General features: G+C 37.4%; 2 protein-coding genes across 2 annotated transcripts in view; one reads left to right on the forward strand and one right to left on the reverse strand.

The window, feature by feature from the left end:
* Window positions 1–5,756, forward strand: part of ncapd3 (non-SMC condensin II complex, subunit D3) — a 72,284-nt gene extending 66,528 nt beyond the window's left edge. The window contains exons 34-35 of the mRNA XM_080214601.1: window positions 1,341–1,401; window positions 4,360–5,756. Of these exons, the coding sequence (XP_080070727.1) occupies window positions 1,341–1,401; window positions 4,360–4,471 (173 nt within the window). The 3' untranslated portion in view covers window positions 4,472–5,756. The remainder of the gene's footprint in view (window positions 1–1,340; window positions 1,402–4,359) is intronic.
* Window positions 5,757–5,882: 126 nt separating this feature from the next.
* Window positions 5,883–25,621, reverse strand: part of jam3b (junctional adhesion molecule 3b) — a 55,540-nt gene continuing 35,801 nt past the window's right edge. Inside the window, exons 3-10 of the mRNA XM_080214594.1 lie at window positions 22,383–22,493; window positions 20,019–20,165; window positions 17,429–17,631; window positions 14,852–14,951; window positions 13,449–13,556; window positions 12,526–12,544; window positions 11,685–11,748; window positions 5,883–11,208 (exon numbers count right to left, since the gene is read on the reverse strand). Of these exons, the coding sequence (XP_080070720.1) occupies window positions 11,173–11,208; window positions 11,685–11,748; window positions 12,526–12,544; window positions 13,449–13,556; window positions 14,852–14,951; window positions 17,429–17,631; window positions 20,019–20,165; window positions 22,383–22,493 (788 nt within the window). The 3' untranslated portion in view covers window positions 5,883–11,172. The remainder of the gene's footprint in view (window positions 11,209–11,684; window positions 11,749–12,525; window positions 12,545–13,448; window positions 13,557–14,851; window positions 14,952–17,428; window positions 17,632–20,018; window positions 20,166–22,382; window positions 22,494–25,621) is intronic.

A 25,621-nucleotide genomic window follows, 5' to 3' on the forward strand; every position in this document is an offset into this window, starting at 1 on the left:
AAATTAAGTCTGATATTTCATTTAGAATATTTAACATTAAAGTTTAGACATTCTGAAAAGGCTTTCTTCATGCTATCATAAGAACGGTGGCCTGGACTTCTGCCATCTGCAGAGTGCTCGATTCAAAAGTTGCTGTCATGAATTTCCTATTCTTTAATGTGTGCTTTTCAAATCTTGGCAGATGAAAATCTTGAATATCTTTTGAATTTATGTAAACTTCCACTTTTTATCTTTTGTTCTTTGTTGAAAAGCTGCATCCCAAGTTAGATGTATTTGGGTTTTTATTTGGGTGTACCAAGTTAATAATTGTGACGAACACCTCTCTACCTCTGGGTGGAAAGTCAGATTTTCCATTATGGAAATAAACTTCATGATACTTTAATTTCTGCCTTACTTCCATGTGCAAGCCCAAAAGGAAATTAAGTATTTCCTTGATTTCTGTTTATGAGAATTCTTTAATGTGATTGGCTGCTTGGCCTGCTTGATGAGCTCACTGTTGCTAGCCACCAGGGATTCTCTATAGCTGGCAACAGAATGAAATTGACAGTAGGAAAGGTAAAATCCACGCCCACAGGATTTTGCTAAGTCTTGGTGGGCAAACTTCTTTGAGCTCAGCAGCGAGTACCATCATTTCACTACTGTGTGTGAAATCTGGCCCTTGATATCGGGAACACAACTCATTGAACTGTTGGCATGTTGATGCAGTGCAGGTTGAAAGGAGTAATTTTAGTCTAGAAATGTGTTCATTTGAAATTTTAAGAGATTTTTTTCATCAGATTTGTGCTGTAGCTTGTTTGCTAACTGTTCAATGCAAATAAGTTGATAAATTGTCTAGAAAACTGGATTCCATGGCTTTTGAAATAACTGCAGTCAGTTTTAAAAAAATCCCCAAGTTATTGCCAGTAATATAGTTCAGCATAGTGTTTCAGATTGGGAAGCATAGTCCTGCTTTATAATTAAAATGTGATGGAAGTTTTTACTTAACAAGTATAAAATATGCCTTGGGTAAAGAGTGGGGAGAAATTATTGAAGGAAATGTGCATGCTTTCATAGTACTTGATAAAAGGATGATCTTTTAATCAATACTAGCAACAAATTGGTGCTCAGTAGATGGGAAAGAATGCTGAAGTGCTGGAACAAACTAAAAATGTATCATGCATCTAACTTCAAACTAAGTACACAAGTTTAAATATCTTGGGTGCAAATGCACAGTAAATTCCCTTGGGATAATTCTAAGTACTGTAGCAAGCTAAAAGATTTAAACTGTAATTTTTGATCTTTGATTCTGCTGTCTGTGCATTATGTATATAAAAGAGCTAATTGCTTATTGTCACAAACAGATAAAGAACATTCACAGGAAGAGCAGAAAAACATGCTGTGCCTATTGTCTCCAGATAAACCGTAAGTGATTAAATACTAGGAAGCAGTATTTGGGATCTTGGCATCAGATGTTCAAATCCTGTTTTTGATGTGCTGTTATAAGTGGTCTAAGAAATTTGGCACTGAATGACTGAGGTTTCACCAATTTGTTTCCAAAAGGTGAAGAATTAACAGTCCTGTTCACATTTCTGAAATACTTCTCATGGCATAACACAGGCTAATATAACCTACTCATTTGTATTAACATGGCACTGATGAGCTTCAATATTTACCTTTTCCTCCAAGTGAAAAATTTATACAGATGGGCAAATTTGCAAATGTTGCTGCAACTTCAGATTAGGACAGGTTTGAGATTAAATGTGGAGATCCGGAAATTGCTGATAGAATGTGGTACTCCCGTTAGCTTTGCAAAATATAGACCCCAGTTTTTCATACATTATTGAAATGCTGCAGTGGCACTTAAATATGAACTAAACGGATTATTGAAATGTCAGTCTTGCCCATTTTAGTCTAGAAATCTTTTTCACTGAGTTTATTTTCATTGCTGCTAATGTCTCTGGGACTGAAAATTAACACGTGTAATCTCATCCCTTCAGATTTCTAAAAAAAATCAAATTGTTACATTTTTAAAATATTTTGTTGCAATGAAATATCAGATCATCTCCATATTTCACTTTCTGTACCTAATCTGACATTGAATTCACCCATTCTAATTTATACTTCTCTCAGTCCTTGCACTGTTAATTTCACAATTCTTCTTTGCTTAAGGGAGGTTGCTTATCATGTTCACCTCAGGTACCAGATGCATGGTTTTCCTCATTGTGTTGTTAGCAATTTAGAATGTATAAACTTAAAATTGCATAGGTGAGTCTGTTTCACTCCTAGAGAAAATTGTATTCAGTAATCCTTTTTTGGTAAGGTAGCTATCCTACCATGGTTACTTGCATGATGCTCCTCAGTGTGTCAACAGTCATTTTTGTCTTATTCTGTGGTGATTTTTTTTGAGTGCCATTTTCTTCCAAAGAATTGGAGGAACAGGCCAGTTATCCCAACGACTACAAATCCATGTGTATCCCTCATGTGAACTTAATTCCATACGCCACTTGTCCCATTCCTTTAGAGTGGGATGCAATTCAGGCAGGTTCTAAAATTCCTCCAGTTTACTACCCAGGCCAGGAATCAAGAATTATCTTCTTTAATATTGTATATCTCTGACCGTAAAACCCAAGATTGAGCATCTCGTTCTGGTTACCACATTGAGAACGTTGGGGTCCACGAGCAGGGATATACCAGCATGGTTCTACAGATAAGGGATTTTAGCTACGAGATTTAGTTGGAGAAGCTGGGGTTGGAGCAAAGGAGATATGATAGGTGTATAAGGAAAAAAGGTTTAGATAAAATGCACAGAAAAACTGTTCCCATTAGCTGATCATGCAAGAACTAGGGGAACATAAAAAGTTTGAGTGAGAGATGCAGACCAGCTCGGAGCGAAAACCTTTAAATACAGCAAGTGGTAATGATTTGGGTTTGGCTGCCTACAAGGGTGCAGGAAGCAGAAACAATGATTGATTTCAAAAGGAATATGGTTGGGCATTAGAGCAAAATAAACTTGCAGGGGGTACAAGGATAGATCTGAAGAATGGGAGTAATTGCTCTGCAGTTAGCTAGCTAGCCTGGATTCAAGCTGGAGCAGCTTTAGAATAACTTTATAACTTTTTCCATTGTATTTATTTAATGAAATTATCCCTTTGTGGCACTGTTTTCAATGACCTGACATCCTCAACCTACAAAATCCCTGTGCACCTCCACATTGAATCTTCATAGGAAGAAAGTGCTTCAAACTTGTTCTAAATGGTCATTTATTTGTGGCATTCCTGATGTAGCCTGTCCTTACTTTCTATCTATGCCAATTCCCAAGCTTCCGGGAGATGAATTCTGTCTGAAATTGTTACTCCAGAAATCTGTTTCCTGGCTTTATCTGATTTCAGGATTTTAGTTGGAGACATATCGCCATTTGTCTGCCATTAAATGTCAAGTTACTGTTACATTGATACAATCTACTTAAGTATCAGTTAAACTGTTCAGTTCTTTTTTTCTTCCCCCCTCTTAACAGAAATAATGGTTTTGCTGTATTCATCCTACTCCCTCATCAGTTTGCTCATGTGCTCTTGCTATTTTTTGACCTCATATATCAAATACAGTTATGCATTCAACTGCTCAGGCAACCTAACAACACAATGGATTAAATAATGTGAAATTGGTGAATACATGCTGTTAACTTCCAATGTGCTTCATTTGCACAAAAAAAAACACAATATTCTTTCTTGGAGTGATAGAAACTTACAGCACAGGAGCTCATTGTTGGTTCTTAAGGAGTTATGTTTAGTCACAGATCTCTGCTTTTGTACATAATTGTACAAGTTCCTTACCCTCAAATATCTGCCCAACTTCAAAAATCTGTGGAATCAATGACCACTATCTATTCAGGTTCAGTGTTCCAGGTCCTACCATTTAAATGAAAATGTTTGTCATCTCTCCCCTCTTGATTTTTTTGCCATATACCCAAATTACAGAATAATCTTCAAATTAAGTGATTTTGTATAGTGAAAAATACAGTTCCATGGGGAATATCATTGGTCAAATTCCACTTATCCAAGCACTCACTACTAAGAGTAAAAACCTTTTGGGTACTACAAGGGGGAAACGTGTTGTTTTTCTGCAAGAAGAGCCAGATGACCTACCATATCCATAGTAACTTATGATCCATTCAAGACATACTTTCTGATGCAATGCCTTAAACACTGAAAACAAATGTTATTAGATAAATCTAATGCTTGACTTGAGTCAAACAAGAACAAATTTATTGAAGGTTTCCAAATGTTTAGCAGATTTGAACAATGTTTTATGGTCACAAACGTCATGATTGCTTACTTAGTCAGACTTGGCACAAAAACTTCATCAATGTATTTGTTCCCTTAGAGCTCCTCACCCACGGCAATGGAATGTGGAATCACCAGTTATCAGGAAAGAAAACCAAATTCAAGGCAGAACAAGATCTCAAAGGAAATGTCCTTTAAGACCTTCAAACTGAAGAAGTTTGCAATTTGTATTATATAGTTGTGTGCATGCTTTGAGAATGTATATGCTCTCTTCTCAACCGTGTGTTAAGATCTCAATTCTAACATGCCACTAAAGGTATCCTAGTCCAATTCTTTTGGATTAAAGGCTTGCTGATTAACTCAAACCAAGCTGAAACATTTTCCTCTTACTACATTGAGGCACACTGACAGAGCAGGACCAGACTCTTAAGTGTGCTATACTCTAGGTTTTAAAAGTAGAATTGGGCAATTGATTGGATCTGATGTACTTTTAAAAACTTGCTGTCATATTTTGGGAGCAGGTGTTGTCACAAAGTGAAGAAAAAAATGCAAATATTAATCTGAAAAGTGATGGCTAACATAAATAATGAAATTGAGTTTGCTAAGTGAGGAAGGCTGAGCAACTTTAAATTTCCTCGTGTAATTTATTTAGCAATGAACATTATAAATCTCTGCTGTTTTTCAAACTGTATATGATTCATGAGTCAATAGTCATCCATCAATGCCCATGATAAAATCCTTCAGTTTGTATGTGTATTCAAGTGTGTAGAAATTTTACAAGCAGTTAATGACAAATTATCCTTGCTTCATGATTTACAGTTACTGCTTTATATTACTGCCTGACCTTACTAAGCCACATGGTGGTGCTGTGTACTGCGTACTGCATAGTAACTGGAAATAGTTACCACACATGGTTCTGTGACAAATAGGTACATTTTTATGTTGGAATCAATAACTTAGTTATGATTTGAGGATGGTTTTCTAATGGCACCCAAAAGGATAATCAGAAAAATTACTAGTTGGTTGACTAGTTTACTTAAATCAGACTAAAGTATTTGCTTGACAGATAGCTAGCTATAAGGGAGGTGAAAAATTGTTCCTTATCCTATAACCTTTTTGTTCAGTGCATGTAGGTTGAGTGAAGAGCAGCTTGGGCTCTTGAGCTGTTAGACCTAGCCACACAATACTCAAGTTTGTACGTGAAATGTGTTGTTTTAGGGAAGGTACACAAGAGCAATCAGTATCTGTGGAGCTGTATTACATGACTAGTTGTACCTTATGAAGTAAAACATCTCGTGCACTCTCTCTCTCTCCCCACCCCCCCACAATTTATGGAAACTACTGCTGCCAAGAGTTACAAACGTTTAGTATATATTCTGATAATGCAAAATACCATCAATTGGATTGAAGGTAGATTTGATTAGATTAATACTTTCACAAATTTACAAATGAATATTTTTTCAATATATAGAAGAAATTGAGACTTGATAAAATAAAAAGTTGAGATGCTTAGCTAAAGTGTTCCTTAGCAAAGCTGGATTAGAAAAAGAATTAAGGGCTGGTAATATAGCTGTAATCAAAGTCACAGATGTTTCACTGAATTATGAAATCAAACCAGCATCATCAAGAAAAGTAAAGTTTTATTGATTTTGAACACATTGAAAAATGTACCGTTAGTTGTATCAATTGAATTTTCAGTATTTCATGTTTAATTACTACTTGCATACAATTAACTTCTAAATGTGTGGCATGGTTCAAGTCAGCATAACATACCCAGTATTCACAGTTTGCAATACACACCATTCAGAATTGCCTTTTGGCAAGTGTAAATGTGGGAATATATTGAATATAGATTCAAAAGTTTCAGTGCCCATATTTGTCTTTATTCTCAATGCTTGCAAGGAAACCTAGAAGTTGCTTGAATTCATACCATTTGTTTCTTTCCCTTTCTTCCCACAAAGTACGGTTATAGATCTAAATGCTGCACCTTTACAATAACGACAAAACTATTTAAATTTATTCCTTCAGATTTTGCACATGCATTGACAATTTACTTGAGCAATTTTGGTAGTAATTTTAAACTTGCACCAATATTTAGAGCATGCGAAGTCCCAAATTTTGTTGCTGCTGTCAATAATGTAGCTTTTTTATTAAGCTCTTAATGGTGCTTTGCATGTAAGTTATTTTTAAATGCTTAGTAGTAGATCAACTTCATTCTCTTTTGAAGTAATGAAATACTGGATACACATAATTCAGCACTGATCAAAGTAATGAGTTTTTTTTTCCCAGGACTGAGGTTCAAAGTAGTACAATCATATTTTCCCTTTAAAAAAATGCAACACTGAAGTTTAATATCAGCTTGAAACAGAAAACAGCTCAGGGTAACAAAAAATTTTGACAGTAATTATTAGTGAAAACTCAAATCTGACACCATTCGAGGCACCATTTTTTGCTCATTAAACAATGCAGAAATACTTAGAGCAACTTTGCATGTGGATTTTGAGATTAAATGATGGTAATCTGCTGTGGATTATTTCCCCCAAAAAATGTTTTTGTTGTGGTTTATTCCATAAATCAGGATTGAGAAGCTCAGTGTGCAAAGTTTTAATTCAGTAGATTATCCCTGGCAAAATTTGGAAGGAACGTCAGTGAGTAAAATCATACAAGCATGTGAATATGATAAAAAGGCTCACCATATTTATTATTCAAGGTCAGGAAAATAAAACATTTCTTCAGTATTCTTAATGAGGTTCAAGAAATTACTTTCTGATGTGACAGCTTCCTCCAAATGTTGATGCATATTATAAATCAAAAAGTATGAAGGTCAGATGGGCCAAAATTTTCATTTGGGAATGCATGAGAATGAAATTCTTCAAGTTTAGGTTTTTTAAAATACTGAGAATCCATTGAAACAACTTTCACACATTGGCACAGGGTAGGAGTCCCTAAATCTAAAGCTTGAGTGTAATGATAACTCCTAATATATTTAACTTTTTAAATAAAGGCACTTGATACTGATTAAAAGTACCCAGTGGCATTGATCTATCCATAGCAAATGGACTGTTATTTGGGCACTGTATTATTGAGTAGAAGGTCCAACTTTTCCCACAAATAGCATTCTTGTATGACTGCCATGAAGTCACATTTCTCCTTCCTTCAATAAGTATGTTCAACTGAAGAATTTAACTAAACTAAAATTGCAAGATATAAATTTCCTTGGGAAAGAGGAATGGCAGTAGCTCCAAGCTAGTACTGGTGCTGTTATTAACTTATGAACATGCACATTTTTATCAACAACCCCCACCTCCAAATTTGGATGACAGTAGTCTTTTGGGAGAGCTCACATTTTCTGTATTAAATTTAAAAAAATTAAAGGTTGTAAATCAAAGTTTGAGAGTCTGTGTGTAATTAACTTATGCCAGCAGAAGCAACACAGAACCCTTTAATAAAGTACTTTGTACATTGCTTTTTTGTACATTCCTCTACAAAATGCCTGCATACTAACTGAAATGGGTGCAATAACTACAACTGAAGAGTTACTTTGTTAAACATGTTTAGTGATGGAATATTTAAGAAATCAAAATTATTTAAACACAAACTATGCATTCAAGGGATTCCAATGCAACTGGGCTTCAACTGTGACCAGATTAGGTCAGGCAATATTGCCTTATGATGAGAGTTACTGCATTTGCTAATTACAACATTCAAAAAACTTCAAGCCAAGTACCCCTAACCTTTCTGGCCACTTCAAAGTTTACAATGGATTCTATAAATAAATTGATATGTTTACCTAATGTGATATGAGTTTCTAATACAAACCTATTTAATCAGCAGTATTCAGATATATACAAAGTCTAGAATTTTTGGACCATTTAAAACCATGTGCTTCCACAAGAAATACTATAAATTGGTTTAAGTTTAAAAGTAACAAAGAAAACAATTATTCTGCCGCCTTCATAAATTGAACAAATCTTTGAATGGTGGTTTCATATTTTGTGGGTAGAGCGATGGGCTGCATGACTTTTTTTTAAAGAAAATAATTGAAGTGTGACCTGAGGTGCCTTCTCTGGAAAGTGACTGAATTTTGGGATGCAATTGACACATTCTACTAAATATGAGCACTGGACCCAAGAAAACTGGATGTTCTAGCAGTACCTTTATGCACATCTCAACTGCAATGAAGATCAATATCTGTACTTTACATTTCTTCACAATCTCTACGCAACGACAGACAGACCAACTTCTCACAAAGGAAATATTCTGTCGTATAAACACATCTAAAACATACACATATCATCCAATACCATTTTACAAAATAGACTAATGAGTGCAATAACTACAAATAATAAATCAGAATGTTATCCAACATGTTTAGTGATGGAATATTTGTCAAAAAATTGGCATCTGAAAATCATTTCAAAAATATTAAGCTATAAAAAACAATCACTGGATTCTGATGCAACCATATCCATTTTGTTTTATCATATTAATACTGCACTTGTGTTAAAAGACTTGCAGAATCAAAAGGTTCAAGTTGCACTCCAGCAACTTGAGTTAATAATCTAGGTTGGCACTTCGGTGCAGAACTAATGAAGTGCTGCACCTTCACAAATTGTGTTAATCCGTGGCCCTATCTGCCCATCTATGTAGGCCTGGGAAGATCTCATGACTCTATTCAAAGAAAAACAGGAGTTCTGTCCTGGCCAACGTTTATGCATTGTTCAACATTAGAAAGCAGATTATCTGGTCATCTCACTGCATTTTATGGAACCTAGATGCCCACAAATTGGCAGCCATATTTTGTATAATTACAAGAGACAGTTAAGAATTTAATTGTTTGCAAGGTTCTATGTCATTTGAAGTCATTTTCTTATTGTCTTTAATGTTTTTATTATGTAGCAAACTTAAATACAGGACATCTATTGGAAACAATCTTTTTACTTGCATTGAACAATTTCAGGAATTCTTGACTGACAACCTGCTGCAATTGCTTATGAATGGCAAGATTCATCATAAACAGGCTTAATGCTCTTTGGTTAAAATTAAATGCAGCAAAGCCCGAGAAGAATTTTTCAAGAAGTTCAATGAGGGTATTTAAAGCTCACTTTGAATTGTGTTTTTTAAGATGGAAAAGGTTTGATATTAATCAATTGCTGGGATAGTAACCATAAATAAGTATGCACTAACCTCAACTTTTTTTTGATCAAGATAGAAAGTGTTAAAGGTAGCAGATTCACACAAGTTCCTTAATTCCTGAATGTGTGTTTGCTGTTCTGCTTACAGATGAATTTGAATTTACAGAACTGTTGATAAAAATCACATTGATTCAAAGTTGCCATTTTTTCTCCAGCCCATGAAAAAGTTTAATGCCCCAAATATAATGGAGTTTGGGGCATAACTGAAGTGAAAAACCATGGGCTGAATAAAGGGGTATTGAACAGTCATCAGATGAATTTAAAATCAGATTACAGCTGGGAAAGGATTGCACTGCACAAAATAATATCTTAATTCTCCATTGTACAGTCTTATTCTTACTAAAATTAAGTAATGTAAGTTGAATCCTAATGCTGATCAGCAAATAAACTTCGAAAAACATATTTTAATTTCAAAACAAATCTGACGCAGTGTGAACTTGACAACAGAACACCTCCCATTCGGAGTGCTGATTTTCCCCAGTCAGAATATTTCATGATACTTGATTACATTTGTCTTAACCGTCTTTCCTCAATTAAGCATAGAATGGAATACAACCTCATAACATACAAGTCAAAAGCCTCAGGTTCCTAAAACAAATCATTTTGGACTGCAAACATTAACCCTGTTTCTTCACTCCACAAATCTGCTGAGTTTTTCCCAGAACTTTGTTTTAGTCAAAAGCCTCTGCTTTTCCTAAATGTAAAATTGCTTTCAATAACAAGCAATGATATTTAAATACAGTTCTTGATAAATGCAATAGGTTAGAAATATCATTCCTTTGTCAACAAGGCATATATTGAGGAATACTAATATCTCAAAATAAATTCAATACTGTTCAAGTATCCTTTCTTTAAAGTTTTATTCACTAACTGCTTTCCTGGCTCTGATGGGCAACTTCATTATGGTTGGTAAACTGATTTGAATTTAAAAAGCCATGAAGCACTGCTGCATATTAGCTTAATATTTAAACAGGATAAACTACAGCAAGTCATGAAACACAAGTATGGAACAACTCCAAAAAAATCTACATTTTTTCCAACCCATGATTTCCTATGAACTTCTTCCACATTTAAGAGTAATGTCTTATCAGCTTACTTGTCACAGGTTAAGGAAAAAATTATCGAGGATTTCAGGTTAATGAAGTATCCTTTTCAGTGACATTTTGGGCATATTTTGTGCAAATTTACATAAAATGTTTCACGGTTTCAAATAAATATAGGGCTTGGTTAGGCCTCAATGGAAAAAGCATTCAGTTTAAACATTCTTCACCCTGATAATTTGATACATCCATTTAATAGATCAAAGCCGTGAACAAATTATGGAAAAATTGTGTTTTTGAGAAATTATTTGATCCAATAGTTTGAACTTTGTTGTATCGATAATGGCCAAGAAGCAGTAAACTTGAAATGTGAAATTATCTTTCTGAATCAGATTTTAGGATCAGCCAGACATTACAGCAGCAGATTATACAGGATCTCATCATGAGCACCAAGGTAATGTGGTATCAAAAATGAAAAGGGAATTAAAAAAGTCATCATTTAGTGGCAGAAAATAGTGGTCAACAGCTTTGGCAAAATAGTCATTTTATATTACAAGACTCTGGTATTAACCTTTTATAGATTTGTGGCCCATAAAATAATATTTAAATTCACTACTGGTTTGAGTTCCTTTAAGAGGTATTTTCCTGTTGTCTTCACTTCTCTGGTCTTCTCCCCTTTCAGATAACAAAAGAAGATTTGTGTCGAAAGTCTCCCTGTATTGAAGGAAGGAACAAGTTATATTGCAATTTACACAAAAATTAGTCATACAAGGAAACTTCCATAGGTCAGAAGTTGAACCTTATTTCATGGAGTTATATCCATTTGACTCAAACATTGAGATGGCAATGGTAGAGGCGGGTACAATTTTGTTTCTTTAAAAAGCATTTAGACTGTTACATGGGTATTGAGGGATATGCAGGCAATTGGGACTGGCATAGTGGCACAACCTGGGTGGCATGGACAAGTTGGGCCAAAGGACCTGTTTCCATGCTGTAAACCTCTATGACTCTATTGTTTTGTTAAACAAGATGCCACAGCACAGTAGTGGATCTACAGCAGCAGAGTCTTAGGATTAACGTTCTGTACGTACCTCTTCGAAACATCTAAAGGGAATTAACTTTCTCTGTGACATCCAGTTCTCGCATGCCACAGTTATCACTTTTATGGTTCATGTCATTGTTCAACTTACTTCATTGTCCACAGGATTTGATCTGACATAATCAACATCATCTGCCTTTGAGGAAGCTTGGTAACTGAAACAAATAAAAAATGTTTTACTGCTTTGCATTGGGTGATAACGAAGCACCAGTAATCATTAAAACGAATTTAAAAGCCAATTAAAAGCTCAAATGCAAGATGTGGATCACATTCAAATAAATCCCCCAAGTTAGAAATAATTTATCCAAAATTAAAGATAATAAAAATGAGGTATATTAAAATAGTAATTTTTTTGAGGGGAGGTGTTCTGAAATCATTGCACAGCTTTTATGATTTCCAAATTGACCTAATTTTAAGACACGTCAGGCATCATCTGAAGCTGTACGTCACCTTATTGTGAGTTCAGTGGGAAGGTGATTTCTGGATATCAGAAATATATGTTCATTATTCATTAATTGCAATGAGGAGTTGAAAATCATGGTCTGTAAAGTCTCCATTTTCCATGGTGGACTCCCAATGAGTACCACTCCCTTTATAGAGTTGGTTTACAATTTCTACTCTGATTACTGTCATTCCCATGAATTGCCTGTTAATTCAAAGCTGAAGTGAGAGAGATTTCTTTTTCAGGAGGAATTGAAAAAATACATGGGGAAGAAATTTACAGTTATGGGAAATAGACAGCAGAGTTCTTTCAGAATTTTGGCATAGGCACAATAGATCAAATGCCTTCTCACATTTATCATTCTATAATTTTATAGCCACTGTTGATGACTCACTGCTCAAATTATCATCTTTGGATATTAAGACTAAATTAATTCCTGTGCAGATGTCTATTATTGGCTAGATGAAGGTTCAAAGAATGAGCAACTCACCCTTTTGGAGGATGTTTCTCTAGGGGAGGGGCAATAGGAGAAGAAATAACAAATTATCACTGACAATACAAAAGGCAAGGATAAAATTAGAATGAAATGATAAGTGAATGCTTATGATAAATTTATGATACATACACATTATTTCTAATGAGGGAAAACTAGTAGCAAGATAATGAAAATAGAGGGAAGGGATCTTCTGCTTCCTCCAGACAGCAGCTCCCTTCCATGGGTTCCTTGGTAAGAAGTCTCACAACACTAGGTTAGAGTCCAACCAGTTTATTTGATAGTAATCTGACAAGCTTTCGGAAACGGTTCAACCTTCCACACACCTGACGACGGAACACCGTTTCCGAAAGCTTGTCAGATTACTATCAAATAAACTGGTTGGACTCTAACCTAGTGTTGTGAGACTTCTTACTGTGTTTATCCCAATCCAATGCCGGCATCTCTACATCATGGGTTCCTTGGTGACAGAGGATGCAAATAATGGGAAACCCCATTGACAGCAGTGGGACTGGAAGATCTCAACGCTGATCAATAGCAGGCTGCCTCCAATGCCCATAATATTTCATAACGGCCTTTCAAGAATAAAGATTACTTCTGAACCATGCTTGCCTGGATACAAAATGCTTTAATATTTTAAACAGTATACAAATAGGGAACAGTGTAATATTGATTTGACAGCATGGTACAAATCACCATTACCTCCAATAAGCTTACTGCTGGCCACAGAATTTGTCATTAGAACACTGTGCCGTATTAAGCTGGTTAGATCAGTCGTCTCTCCAACAGGATGCAACTATCTTTCATTGGTTATTTGCGTTGTATTAAAAATCACATACAGTAATAAACATCTTTTCCTCAATTGGTGGAACCAGAGATTTCTTCAAAAGACAGTTACCAGTTAGAATGAGCTGACTTACTTGCAAAGTATCCTCGTTTGTATGCAAGCCTGATGACAACGGTGATAATTGTTAGAACAAGGGTTACAACAAGAACACCACCTATGATTGCAGCGATATTGATATCATCTGTAAAGCAAGAAGAATATTACAAATTATTCATACTACAAATAATCACTCAGCAATTTTATTAACAGTTAAATGAAATACTTATATAGAAACATAAAACAGTACAGTTCTATATAGTATACTGAATAGTTACGCCCCTTAGTAACAGCTACATCCACCCGAGGAAATAGTCTCTGCACATCCACTCTTGTCTATCCCCCTCATCATCTTATAAACCGCTTAGTCTCTCTCATCCTCCTCCGCTCCAAAGAGAAAAGCCCCAGCTCCCTCAACCTTTCCTCATAAGTCCTACTCTCCAAACCAGGCAGCATCCTGGTAAATCTCCTTTGCACTCTCTGCAATGCTTCTACATCCTTCTTATAATGAGGTGACCAGAACTACATACAATATTCCAAATGTGGTCTCACCAAGGTCCGGTATAGTTATACAGCAATTTTTTTTTTTAAAGAGAACTTCAGGAAATTGTGGTGCACCACAATGACAGCTAGCAAGAAATGGGAGAGAACAAATACTTTTTGTAATGGATTTCAATTAATTTATTGAGAAGAATCATTACAATTCATGACATCTAAAATTCAACCCTACCCTCAGACCACTGAAGGCAATACATGTCTGCACTGCTACTCACTTGCTTTATAATGCAACTGCATTATGCTGTGGAAGAAATTAATAGCTCTGCTGTTTGATTTAGGGCTAACATTAGTTACTATGGGTCTTTAATATTAGGAATTCCAGTCGGTGCTATCGAAAGGAGTAAGATTTCACAAATGAGAACAAGGTCAGTTTCTGTTAATGTACTTTGAAACAGAATACTGTGACTTGTTAATCAATTTTAACATCGAATAGACAGAATATGGTAGTGCAAGTAAATACTTTCTCCTCGTCCAGTACTAGTTCACTGCCTACTGACTGGCATATGCAAGTTAATTGATTTACTTTCCTCAATGTTATTTGTATCATTTTATGCAATATTTGGTGCTTTTTAAAAATTATAATGCTGTAGGATCTTTGATATTCACAAAGATGGACTTAACCTTGGTTTAGAAGTATTGCTGACAGTTGAGCACTCCCTCTGTACTGCACCAAAATGTCAGCCTGGATTATGTACTCAAGTCATTGATTTGGATTCAAACTCACAACCTGACTGGTGCAACCAATCAGCCAGGACTGATGCCCAAGTTGGCAAAAAAAAACAGCCAATATTGTAAAATAAATTTATAATTTCCTGATCAAAAGACTAAACTTGTTACCTTACAATTGATCAAAATATTAAAAACAAATATTGGGCAACTTACAGACATCCATATGCTGAGGTTCACACTCTGCACGTCCAGCATTATTTTCTGCAACACAGTGATATTCTCCAATGTCCAGCTTTGAGAGGACACTAAAACGCTGGCAAAATAAAATCGTAAGTTTATCAACTTTATAGTTAACTTATCTTGATGAGCATGATTATTTCTCAAAGCTACTTTTTCAATAACAACTTGTATCTAATGCCTTTAAGACGTGGTCTCACAACACCAGGTTAAAGTCCAACAGGTTTATCTGGTAGCATGTGCTACCAAATAAGCCTGTTGGACTTTAACTTGGTGTTGCGAGATTACGTCCTGTGCCTACCCAGTCCAACTCCAGCAACTCCACATCATAGTGTCTTTAATCTGATAAAATGACTTCACATAAAACAAAGTACGACATTAGAAAGCTTGGTCGAAGATGTAGGTTTTAAGCAGTGTTTTAAAAGGAGATGAAGGTGTAGCAAGCATTTTTTTAAAGAAACAGATCTTGAGGCCTAGATACCCAAATGGTGGAGCAATTAAAACCAGGGATCCCAGGAAGCCTTAATTGGAGGGTCATGAGGCTGGAGATTAGAGATAGGGAGGGACAAGGCAATGGGAGGATTTAGAAACAAAGGAGGGAATTATAATATCAATATCAAGACATTGATATTGATGCTTGCCTAGGAGGCAGCGTACGTCAGAGTATGCAGGAATGAGGGGGGAAACAAGACTTGCTGTATGTAAAGACATGGGCAAAATTATATATGTTTACGGAGGATAAAATGTAGATAAGCTTATAGGAGTGCACTGAAATAGTCGATTGAGTTAAAACATGGATGAGGGTTTTTAGAAGATGTTCCGAGGCAAGGGTGGAGTCAGATGATGTTACATAAGAAATAGGAGCAGGAGTAGGCCATCTAGCCCTTCGAGCCTGCCCCGCCATTCAATAAGATCATGGCTGATCTGTCGTGGCTCAGTTCCACATTCCCGCCCTCTCCCCATGAGGATATAAGCAGTTTCAGTGATGGCATGAACCAGGTCTAAAGCTCAATTGGGATCCAATGTGGCACCAAGGTTGCAAACAGACTGGTTCAATATCAACGTTGCCAGGGAGAAGGATGGAGTTGGAAGCTAGGGAACGGAGTTTGAAACAGGCTGGAAAAATCTTAGACTGAAGCCAAAATTATGTGGAAGACATTAATGCTCAAGTGCTAAATGTTATCAGACAGATAATTTAGCAACAGTCAAGATAATGAGGTAGAGCTGGGTGTCATTGGCTACAAGTGAAAATCTTTGAGGTATGTCGCTGAGCAGCATGTAGATGAGAAATTGGAGGGGGTCAAGAATAGACTCTTGAGGAACTAGGAAGGTAATAATGCAAGAGGGTGAAAGGGAGGCAGTGTGTTCCACATATTGTGTTATACCCATAAGTTAAGAAAACAGGTGGGCATACAAATAACATGCACATGGTGTGAAGCAGACCACAGACATCTGTAAAAGAGACTCAGTTTAATTTTCTTCTCTTTGGCCTATCATCCAGCAATACCACAATAGGCTATGCTAGTTCATTTTTTGAATTATCACTAGTCAGAACCCATGGATCTGTTCTGCAAGAGGGTTATATTTCAAAATTATTGACTACTGCATTTGTAAAATACTTGTATTGGAAAGCTTGTACAGAAACTGTGCTCTCTCTCCACAAACCTGGTCAAATATCACAGTAAGAAACAGCACTTCTCTTTCAACATTTGCCATTTTGAACTGTGAAGTCAGCATTTCCCACTCAATTTTGCCAAGTTAAAGGTCACAAAGTAGGCTGTTTGTGGGAACTTGGTAGTCTGGAGTTTCTGATGTGTTTTATCCAATTATACAATCATCTTTAAATGAAGAACCTTGCATTTATCAACGGACTGGTTACAGTGCTACAGGCAATTCATTAGTATAATAAAAAGCATGCGGTCATAAAACTCCATCCTATGAGATACTGGTCAGGAATTGGTATTTCCAAGGAAGAAACTTGAATATAAAACTTTAAGATTAGAAGGATGAAATGTCATAGTAGATAGTTTAACGATACTTTAATATCTGATGACATATCTAAACGTGCCTTGGAGTCTCCTGGTATTAATTGTCGCCTGAATACTACTTCAAGCAACGCAGGAGCACATCTCAAGCACATTCACATTAAGTAAATTAGGCAGAATGCATTGTTTGATTGGGCAATGCAGTTGCCAATAGGACTGCATGTGATTAAACTTCCAGAAACATGTCTAGAGTTGCCAATCCATATACAAAATTTCAGGCAATGGCTGACGAAATTGATATTTAACATTGTGCAAATCATCAAGATAAAAGGTTAGAATGCTTGTATAAATCATTTCAAGTTAAATTATGAACAGCAACTGGCATTTTGCAAATGCAAGGTCAGATTTTAAAGTATATCATTTTAGTTTTAAAAACAATGGCATTATTTATTTCTCCTTCCCAATAACAGGTTTACAAACACTTCACACAAAGTCAAGTTTTCACGTTTGAGTGATTATATATTAGGCAAGTTAGAGAGTTAGTAATAATAAGTCACTGAGCAATTACCAGAGTTCCTGTATTGGAGTCTATTTTATAAGAAGAGTTAAGAAATTTTGGACTGGATTTTGGGTCACCTGGGAGAATGTCACCATTTCTGTACCAAGTATACGTGGATGGTGGATAACCTTCATGCTCATTACAAGTCAAAACCGCAGTCTTCCCCACTGGCACTGATTTAGGCACAGCACATTTTGGTGTAATTGGTTTCACTGTGGGCAAATAAACAGTGTTAGGCAGGGTTTCAACAGATTGAGTTGTCACTCATGCTGCATACATATTTGGTGAAAAAGTACAATGCAGGAGGCATTCATTTATGCAAAATCTCCCTCACGTTCAGGGTACCCAATTAATATTAACTATATCATATATTCACGCTGTACAGATGCCTACACAGGACTTGAATCTAAAAAGGTTTATATATATAATTCAGTCCAGATTTATGATATAGCATTCATCAACTGTCAGCAGGTAATGCTACTGGCAATTTATTCATAAAATTATACAATCATAAATCCCATGTATGAAATATTAGTGAAGAATTATTCTTTAATAACAATGAGGTACAACACAAAACAATTCATGTATACAAAATGTGAAAATTATATATTAGCAGGTAAAGGTAAAAGCATTGGTAATTGGCATAAAGCCCATTTATATTCAAATTATATCTCAAGATAACAAACTACAGGAATTTTAAATACCGTTCACATTGATAGGTAACTATATACTTGATTAGATATTAAAAATACACCCCGTTAGTAGTATTACAACAAAGAAAATTTGTCATCTTAGCTTTATCTATGCATTTGTATTTATGCTGTGTGTACAGTTTTACATACAATCCTCTGAGTCTTTGCCTCTTGTGTGGTGCATGAGATATGCAAGACACAGATTCAGACTCATGGTCTATCCCCATCACAGCCATCCATAAGCAGGACTCTCCAAGTATAACATTCCAGAAAATAGATACTTGACTCTAACATTTTAAGTCATCACCGGCAAAGAACTTACAAAAGGAAGCATTGACATTGCTTTTTGAGTGGTTAGTTTTATTAACAATGATAAAAAGTGCTGATATATTACTCTACCACCCAGACAGTGTTGGACATTCAATAAAATTAGCCATTTGCAAAGTGAGATCTTTCTTTTTAAAATCATCAAGACTGGTCATTTTCAATATTGCCAAAATGTCCTGTAAGCTCATCTAGTTCAGTCAACAGAACATAACAGCCTTGAATTTCAATAGAAGCCCTCCAAGGTGCATTGACAGAGTGGCATTGGACAGTTTCGAACTAACTGTCATATAAACCTAATAGGTTGATCTCTTTCGTCCATATGAATAGGAGAAGCTGAAGGAATGGTTAGAATTCAAGTTCCAAGACAAAATGAAGGTTAGACCTGGGTACAGGGCTGTAGCGAATTTCTGAAAATTATTTCGAAAATAATGGAAAATACAAGTTCATTTATTAGTCACAAGTAGACTTACAGTTCTTGCTCTCAGGGGAGTGCAGCCAGGCTGATTCCAGGGACTGCAGGACTCATGAGGAGAGATTGTCGAGGTTAGGATTGTTTTTGCTGGAGTTTAGATGAACGAGAGGGGATTTCATAGAGACTTAGAAAATTCTAACAGGACTAGACAGAGTAGATGCAGGGAGGATGTTCCCAATGGTGGGAGGAGTCTAGAACCAGGGGTTGTAGTCTGAGGATTTGGGTAGACTATTTAGGACGGAAATGAAGAGACATTTCTTCACCCAAATAGTGGTGAGCCTGTGGAATTCATTATCACAGGACGTAATTGATGCCAAAATATTAAATATATTCAAGAGGCAGCTAGACATAGCACTTGGGCAAATGGGACCAAAGGTTACAGGGAGAAAACAGGATTAGGCTATTGGGTTGGAAGATTAGCCATGATTGTGATGAATGGCAGAACAGTCTTGAAGGGCCAAATGGCCTCCTCCAACCTTCCACATTTCTATTAACATTGAAATGAAGTTACTGTGAAAATCCCCCAGTCATTACACTCTAGCACCTATTCAGGTATACTGAGAGAGAATTAAGCATGGCCAATTCAGTTAATGTAAACATCTTTGGACTGTGGGAGGAAACCGGAAAACTCAAAACCCACGCAGAATGTGCAGACTCCACACAGACAGTGACCCATGCCGGGAATCGAACCTGAGTCCCTGGTGCTGTGAGGCAGCAGTGCTAACCACTGTGCCACTCCTATATAAAGCTAGAAATGAATAGGCCATTCAGCCTCTTCTACTATTCATTTATATCACTGCTGATCTACATTCTACTTTATCCGTTTGACACCATAATCCTTGATCTCATGGCACAAAGAAAATCTACAAATTTAAATTTTTAAAGTTTTGACAGAGGCTGAGCTAGTGTTGACAGAATGCGCAAGGGTGGATTGCTGTTGGGCAGTTTGCATAGGAGAAAAGAAGGATTCTATTTTGAAGGTTCTTTACTCTTGACCGAAATAAAAACATGAAATTTGCTCATATGGTCACAGGAACAAATAGGAAAACCATTGTTGGCAAAAGAGAAACAATCTGACGATGTACATTAACTAAGTGGCAGAAGGTACCTTGCACTGTTAAATTAATAGAAACATCACCCAGATATCCCTTTTCCTTGAGTACCACTTCACAGCGATATACTGCAGTATCTTTCCGAGTCACGTTGTAGATATATATAGATGATCCCCTGAGCTCTGCCCGATCAACCAAGTCTCCTAAAAACAGACAATATTTATTTTTAGATCCAACAACTCACCTTCATAAAGCACCCTTAACAAAGCCAAAATTTCAAAGGCACCTTGCAGCATCAAAGACAAACCACCAAGCCAAAGGATGGGGGTAATTAAAGGATTGGTCGAAGAAAGGGATTTTGAGGAAAGAGACAGAAACACTGCACAAAGAAATTCCAGAGTTTCAATCCCACACAGTTGAAGATATGGGTACTAAAGTGCAAGATGCACAAGTACCTAGTTAGTGAAAGGTAGAATTCAGAGCTGGGATACTTGAGGGGGGAAACAAGTGGAGGAAAAGGTCATGCAGATTGTTCATCGTGATGGTATTTCCAAGTAAAATCTGGAGAGTTCTGATGAGCTGCAATCATTAAAAGGGCAGGCTGCTCAGATGTGTGTTGAAATAGTTGTATCAGGAGGTGACAATGTCATGGATGAGCCAAGACATCCTGTTACATGGAGGTAGAGGTAGGCAGTTATTTATGATAGGAAGGATCTGGGACTATAAACCTCAAAAGCCAAATAGGGAATACCAAAGTGCAGTAATCAGGTACTACAATGGATTTAATGACAAAGATGTGGAGATGCCAGCATTGGACAGGAGTAGGCATAGTAATAAGTCTCACAACACCAGTTAAAGTCCAAAAGGTTTATTTGGAATTATGAGCCTTCAGAGCACAGCTCCTTCATCCTTGAATGGAGGTTAGTTCAATAACATGGCATATGTAGGCAAAGACACAATTGCAAAATAATTACAGATTATCGTGCAATTGTGTCTTTGCCTATATAGGCCGTGTTTGTGAACTAACCTCCACTCATCTGATGAAGGACCAGTGCTCCGAAACCTCGTGATTCCAAATAAACCTTCTAGACTTTAACCTGGTGTTGTAAGATTTCTTACTCTAATGACAAAAGCAGAGTTTGTGGCAGGGACTAAAGATGATGGACATGATTTGAACTACCATCAGGTCAATAATATCAGCGGTAGAATGTAATTTTAAGATTGGATTCTGGATTAACCAGAAGAGGCCTTGGTGAATTTTAAAATTCTGTCTTTGCACTCCTTGTGGGCAAAGAAGAGAATTCCCACATTGCCACTAACTCTCCCTCCACCCACAGCCCAGCGAGTTGTTCACAGTTCTACAACTAGCAGGAATCTCCCTAATCTTTACAGCAGCTCCAGCATCCCAACAATTTTCAAACAAAGGAAACCCCCAGCCATCCTTCCCTCCACAGAGCCAGACAGCCTTCTCCACCCACTCCTACAGGTCCTCAGCTGCAACCTCCTGCTCAGTTCTCACTCCCAATCTGTTAATCTCTGCATTTAATCAATCTGTTTAAATTTATACACAAAACTGTATTCTGTCTATATTTATTTTATATTTCACAGTTTGCAATTTGATATCAAACTTAGAAATCATTCCTTGTCTTTGTTTTGATCATTTACATAAATGAGAAAAAAATTTCAAAGATTTGAGGTACACTTGTATTTACATTCCAATCTGAAAACATCCATTATCCATATACTCATTTTCAGTTCTAAATCCATTGCATTATTTACGCAGCTATGATCTACATGCTTTAATATTCATAATACTTATACGGTGACATTTTGTCACCTATCTTTTGAAAGCTGTATACAACACATTGCCTCCACTTTCACCTATGCAGATTTCCTCAGAGACAAATAAAATTCAAACGTACAAGCTACTTTTACCAGTTCATACTGATTGTTCTTGATATACCTGCATCCTTATACCTCAAATTTCACCCTACGTTGCAATAACAAAACTGAAGATACTGTCTTTTCCCATTCTTTTCCTTTTGCGAAATGTGAGGAACATTTGCTATCCTCGACTCCACTCGATTTTCAGGTTCCAAATATGATAATTGAATTGGATTATTTAATACATAAATCCTCTTACAACATCTTCAAAAGACAAAGATATCCGTTACAAAAATGATATATTTCATAACATTCAGACAGTACTTATTTTTTGTTTAGCTCCTTGTTTTACCTGCCTAATCTGCCCACAAATAAAAATCAGGACAGAAGTCTATGAAACAGAAGGTTGGTTACGGGATAAGATATGCTTGCTTTGTTAATCAGGTGTATCTCAAGCCCCCCCATTCAGAATAAAAACATGACATGTATATATCTTATACCCATTTATCTAGAAATAATTAAAAATCAAATCACACCTCGAAGTTCATTTTCAAAATATACCAAATCTGTGCCAGCATTCAATTTCTTCCATTCAATACGAAGCTCGCCATTTGGATTGGAGGTGATAACGCAAGATAACAAAACATCTGGAAAGAAAATCTCAGGATTATTTTTTTGTTTTCTTTTAAATATAGAAAATTTCATGCGACTTGTTTGTTTTCGAAACAGAGAAGAATCTCAGCACATAGGAAAGGAAATCTCTTCATCTTGTGCATCCAGTGTTATCAACCACTTCAAACTGAGCACTGAGAAATCAGATTTTTCCCTTGCTTTGCACTGATGTGCTCCCGCTCCAACCTGAGAATACTCCCTACTGCACTAATGTGGCATTCTTCCAATTCCGTCATAGGACATTGTGCACAATGTTCCCTTTAGGGGTACATGACCACACAACAATCTGGAACGTACCGTACAGGGAACAAACAGGTCACAAGCAGCCAAGACTCCCTTTAATGGAATGGAGGGTCTTAATGACATTACTGTTACTAGAGAGGTGGTGCTCGACAGACTGGAGGGGCTGATTGTGGACAAGTCCCCAGGACCGGATGGAATGCATCCGAGGGTTCTGAAAGAAATGGCGGAGGTGATAGTGGATGCCTTGGTGGTTATTTTCCAGACGTCGCTGGATTCCGGGGAAGTGCCGGAAGATTGGAAAGCGGCTAATGTTACGCCGTTGTTTAAGAAGGGTGCCAGGCAAAAGGCGGGGAATTATAGGCCGGTTAGTTTAACGTCTGTGGTAGGTAAAATGTTAGAATCCGTCATTAAGGAGGAAATTGCGAGGCATCTTGAAGGGAATTGCTTGATAGGGCGGACGCAACACGGTTTCATTAAAGGGAAGTCGTGTCTGACAAATTTACTGGAGTTCTATGAGGATGTGTCTAGGGCAGTGGATAGAGGAGAGCCGGTGGATGTGGTCTTTCTGGATTTTCAGAAGGCGTTTGACAAGGTACCTCACAAGAGGTTATTGCAGAAGGTCAGGGGACATGGAGTTGGGGGTAGGGTGTTAGCGTGGATAGAGGATTGGTTGTCAAATAGGAGGCAGAGAGTGGGGGTCAATGGGTGCTATTCGGATTGGCGATTGGTGACTAGTGGGGTGCCCCAGGGGTCGGTGCTGGGGCCCCAGCTATTTACCATTTATATAGATGATCTGGAGGAGGGAACCGAGTGCAGGGTGTCGAAATTTGCTGATGACACCAAGATTGGGGGAAAGGCAAATTGTGCGGAGGGTGTGGAGAGTCTGCAGAAGGATCTAGATAGGCTGGGCGAATGGGCCAGGAAATGGCAAATGGAATTTAATGTTGGCAAGTGCGAGGTGGTCCACTTTGGTAGGAAGAATGGTAGGAAGGACTATTACTTACGTGGCGAAAAACTGCAGCAGGCGACGGTGCAGAGGGACCTCGGGGTCCTTGTGCATGAGTCGCAAAAACCCAGCTTGCAGGTGCAGCAGGTGGTCAGGAAGGCGAATGGGATGCTGGCCTTCATAGCGAGGGGGATTGAATATAAAAGTAGGGAGGTCTTGCTGCAGCTGTATAGGGCATCGGTGAGGCCGCAGCTGGAGTACTGTGTGCAGTTTTGGGCGCCGCACCTGCGCAAGGATATTTTGGCCCTGGAGGGAGTGCAGAGGAGGTTTACTAGGCTGATACCAGAGTTGAGGGGATTGAGCTATGAGGAGAGGCTGAATAAACTAGGCTTGTACTCGTTAGAGTTTAGAAGAATGAGGGGAGATCTCATTGAGACGTATAAGATGATGAACGGGATGGATAGGATAGAGGTGGAGAGACTCTTCCCGCTCAAAAAAGACAGTAGGACTAGGGGGCACAGCCTCAAGATAAAGGGGAGGCGGTTTAGAACGGAGTTGAGGAGGAACTTCTTCACTCAAAGGGTGGTGAATCTCTGGAATTCTCTGCCCGTTGAAGTGGTGGAGGCTGCCTCGCTGAATATTTTTAAGAAGCGGGTTGATGGGTTCTTGATAAGAGAGGGGATTAAGGGTTATGGGGAGAGGGCGGGAAAGTGGAACTGAGCCACAACAGATCAGCCATGATCTTATTGAATGGCGGGGCAGGCTCGAAGGGCTAGATGGCCTACTCCTGCTCCTATTTCTTATGTTATGTTCTTATGTTCTTAAAATGCACTTTTTGTTATCCAAGAGTAAATCATGGAGCGACTTTAGACACAAGGCTGATGTGGTCAAACGCATCCAAAGGTTGCTAGCTCAATTATGTGGAAATGGCAAACAGCTGTCCACTTCACCATTGAAACACATCACATAGCATTAAGTTGTTGTAGTTTAACTGTGGATACTAAGCTTAAAGGTTTAGCATTTCAAATACAAGTACTCTTATTGACATGGAGTGTTCATTACTGCCAGTCAACATCTCTGGTACTGAAAATTAACTATTACAAGAGTAGGGTGTCATTCCTTCACGTTTTAAAAAGTTGTTGGGTATAAAGGATATCAAAAATAAATTTTAACATTTGTTCCACTTTCTTATTGCCTCATCTGTCAACTCAGTTTTTCACCTTCCTTTATTTTTTTCTGTATCCAATTTAAACTCAAATTCACCTGTTCCTGTTTATCTCACAGACATTACTACCTTGTATTTTCAGCAACTTACCACACAAATAATTTAAAATCCTCAATATGCAAGGGCAAGTGTAACAGATGAGATACCCAGGTATCCATATCTCAAATTATAACACCAGGCTTTATAATTGATTATGTAAAAGACTTTGGGTGGAATTTTACCCATTGATGGACAGAGTGAGCGATAAAATCGTGCAAGAGTCCAGAAATTAGGATTGCGTCCAATTTCTTGGGCTCTTGGTTTTATGACAGCCAGATTTCTGGCGAGGTCGGCCTCTCTGTAGTTATAATCAGATGGGGGAGGGAATTTTCTGGATGCCCTCACATTGTGGGACTCACAATTAACCATGATTGGGGGTTAGCTGGTTGAGGCTGCTTGCAGTAGCAGCGACCAACAGTTCTCTCTGTTAGATACCTGCACTTTCTATTAAGCATGTGGAGTATCAGCAGTCTGCACGTGCGCAGTTTCTCCCCCTACAGGTTGGCTGGCAAATTAAGCCCAGCCCACTGCGTGCAGCAGCTAGAAACAGTCCACACCATTCTGCAATAATTAAGTGCATAAAATCACGTTTGAAAACACCCCCAAAAACTGGATCAGGAATCTCCCAACTTCACTCTAGCTACACACAT

The sequence above is a fragment of the Carcharhinus amblyrhynchos genome, chromosome 29, assembly GCF_965287045.1.
Source record: "Carcharhinus amblyrhynchos chromosome 29, sCarAmb.v2.hapA, whole genome shotgun sequence".
Lineage (NCBI taxonomy): Eukaryota > Metazoa > Chordata > Chondrichthyes > Carcharhiniformes > Carcharhinidae > Carcharhinus > Carcharhinus amblyrhynchos.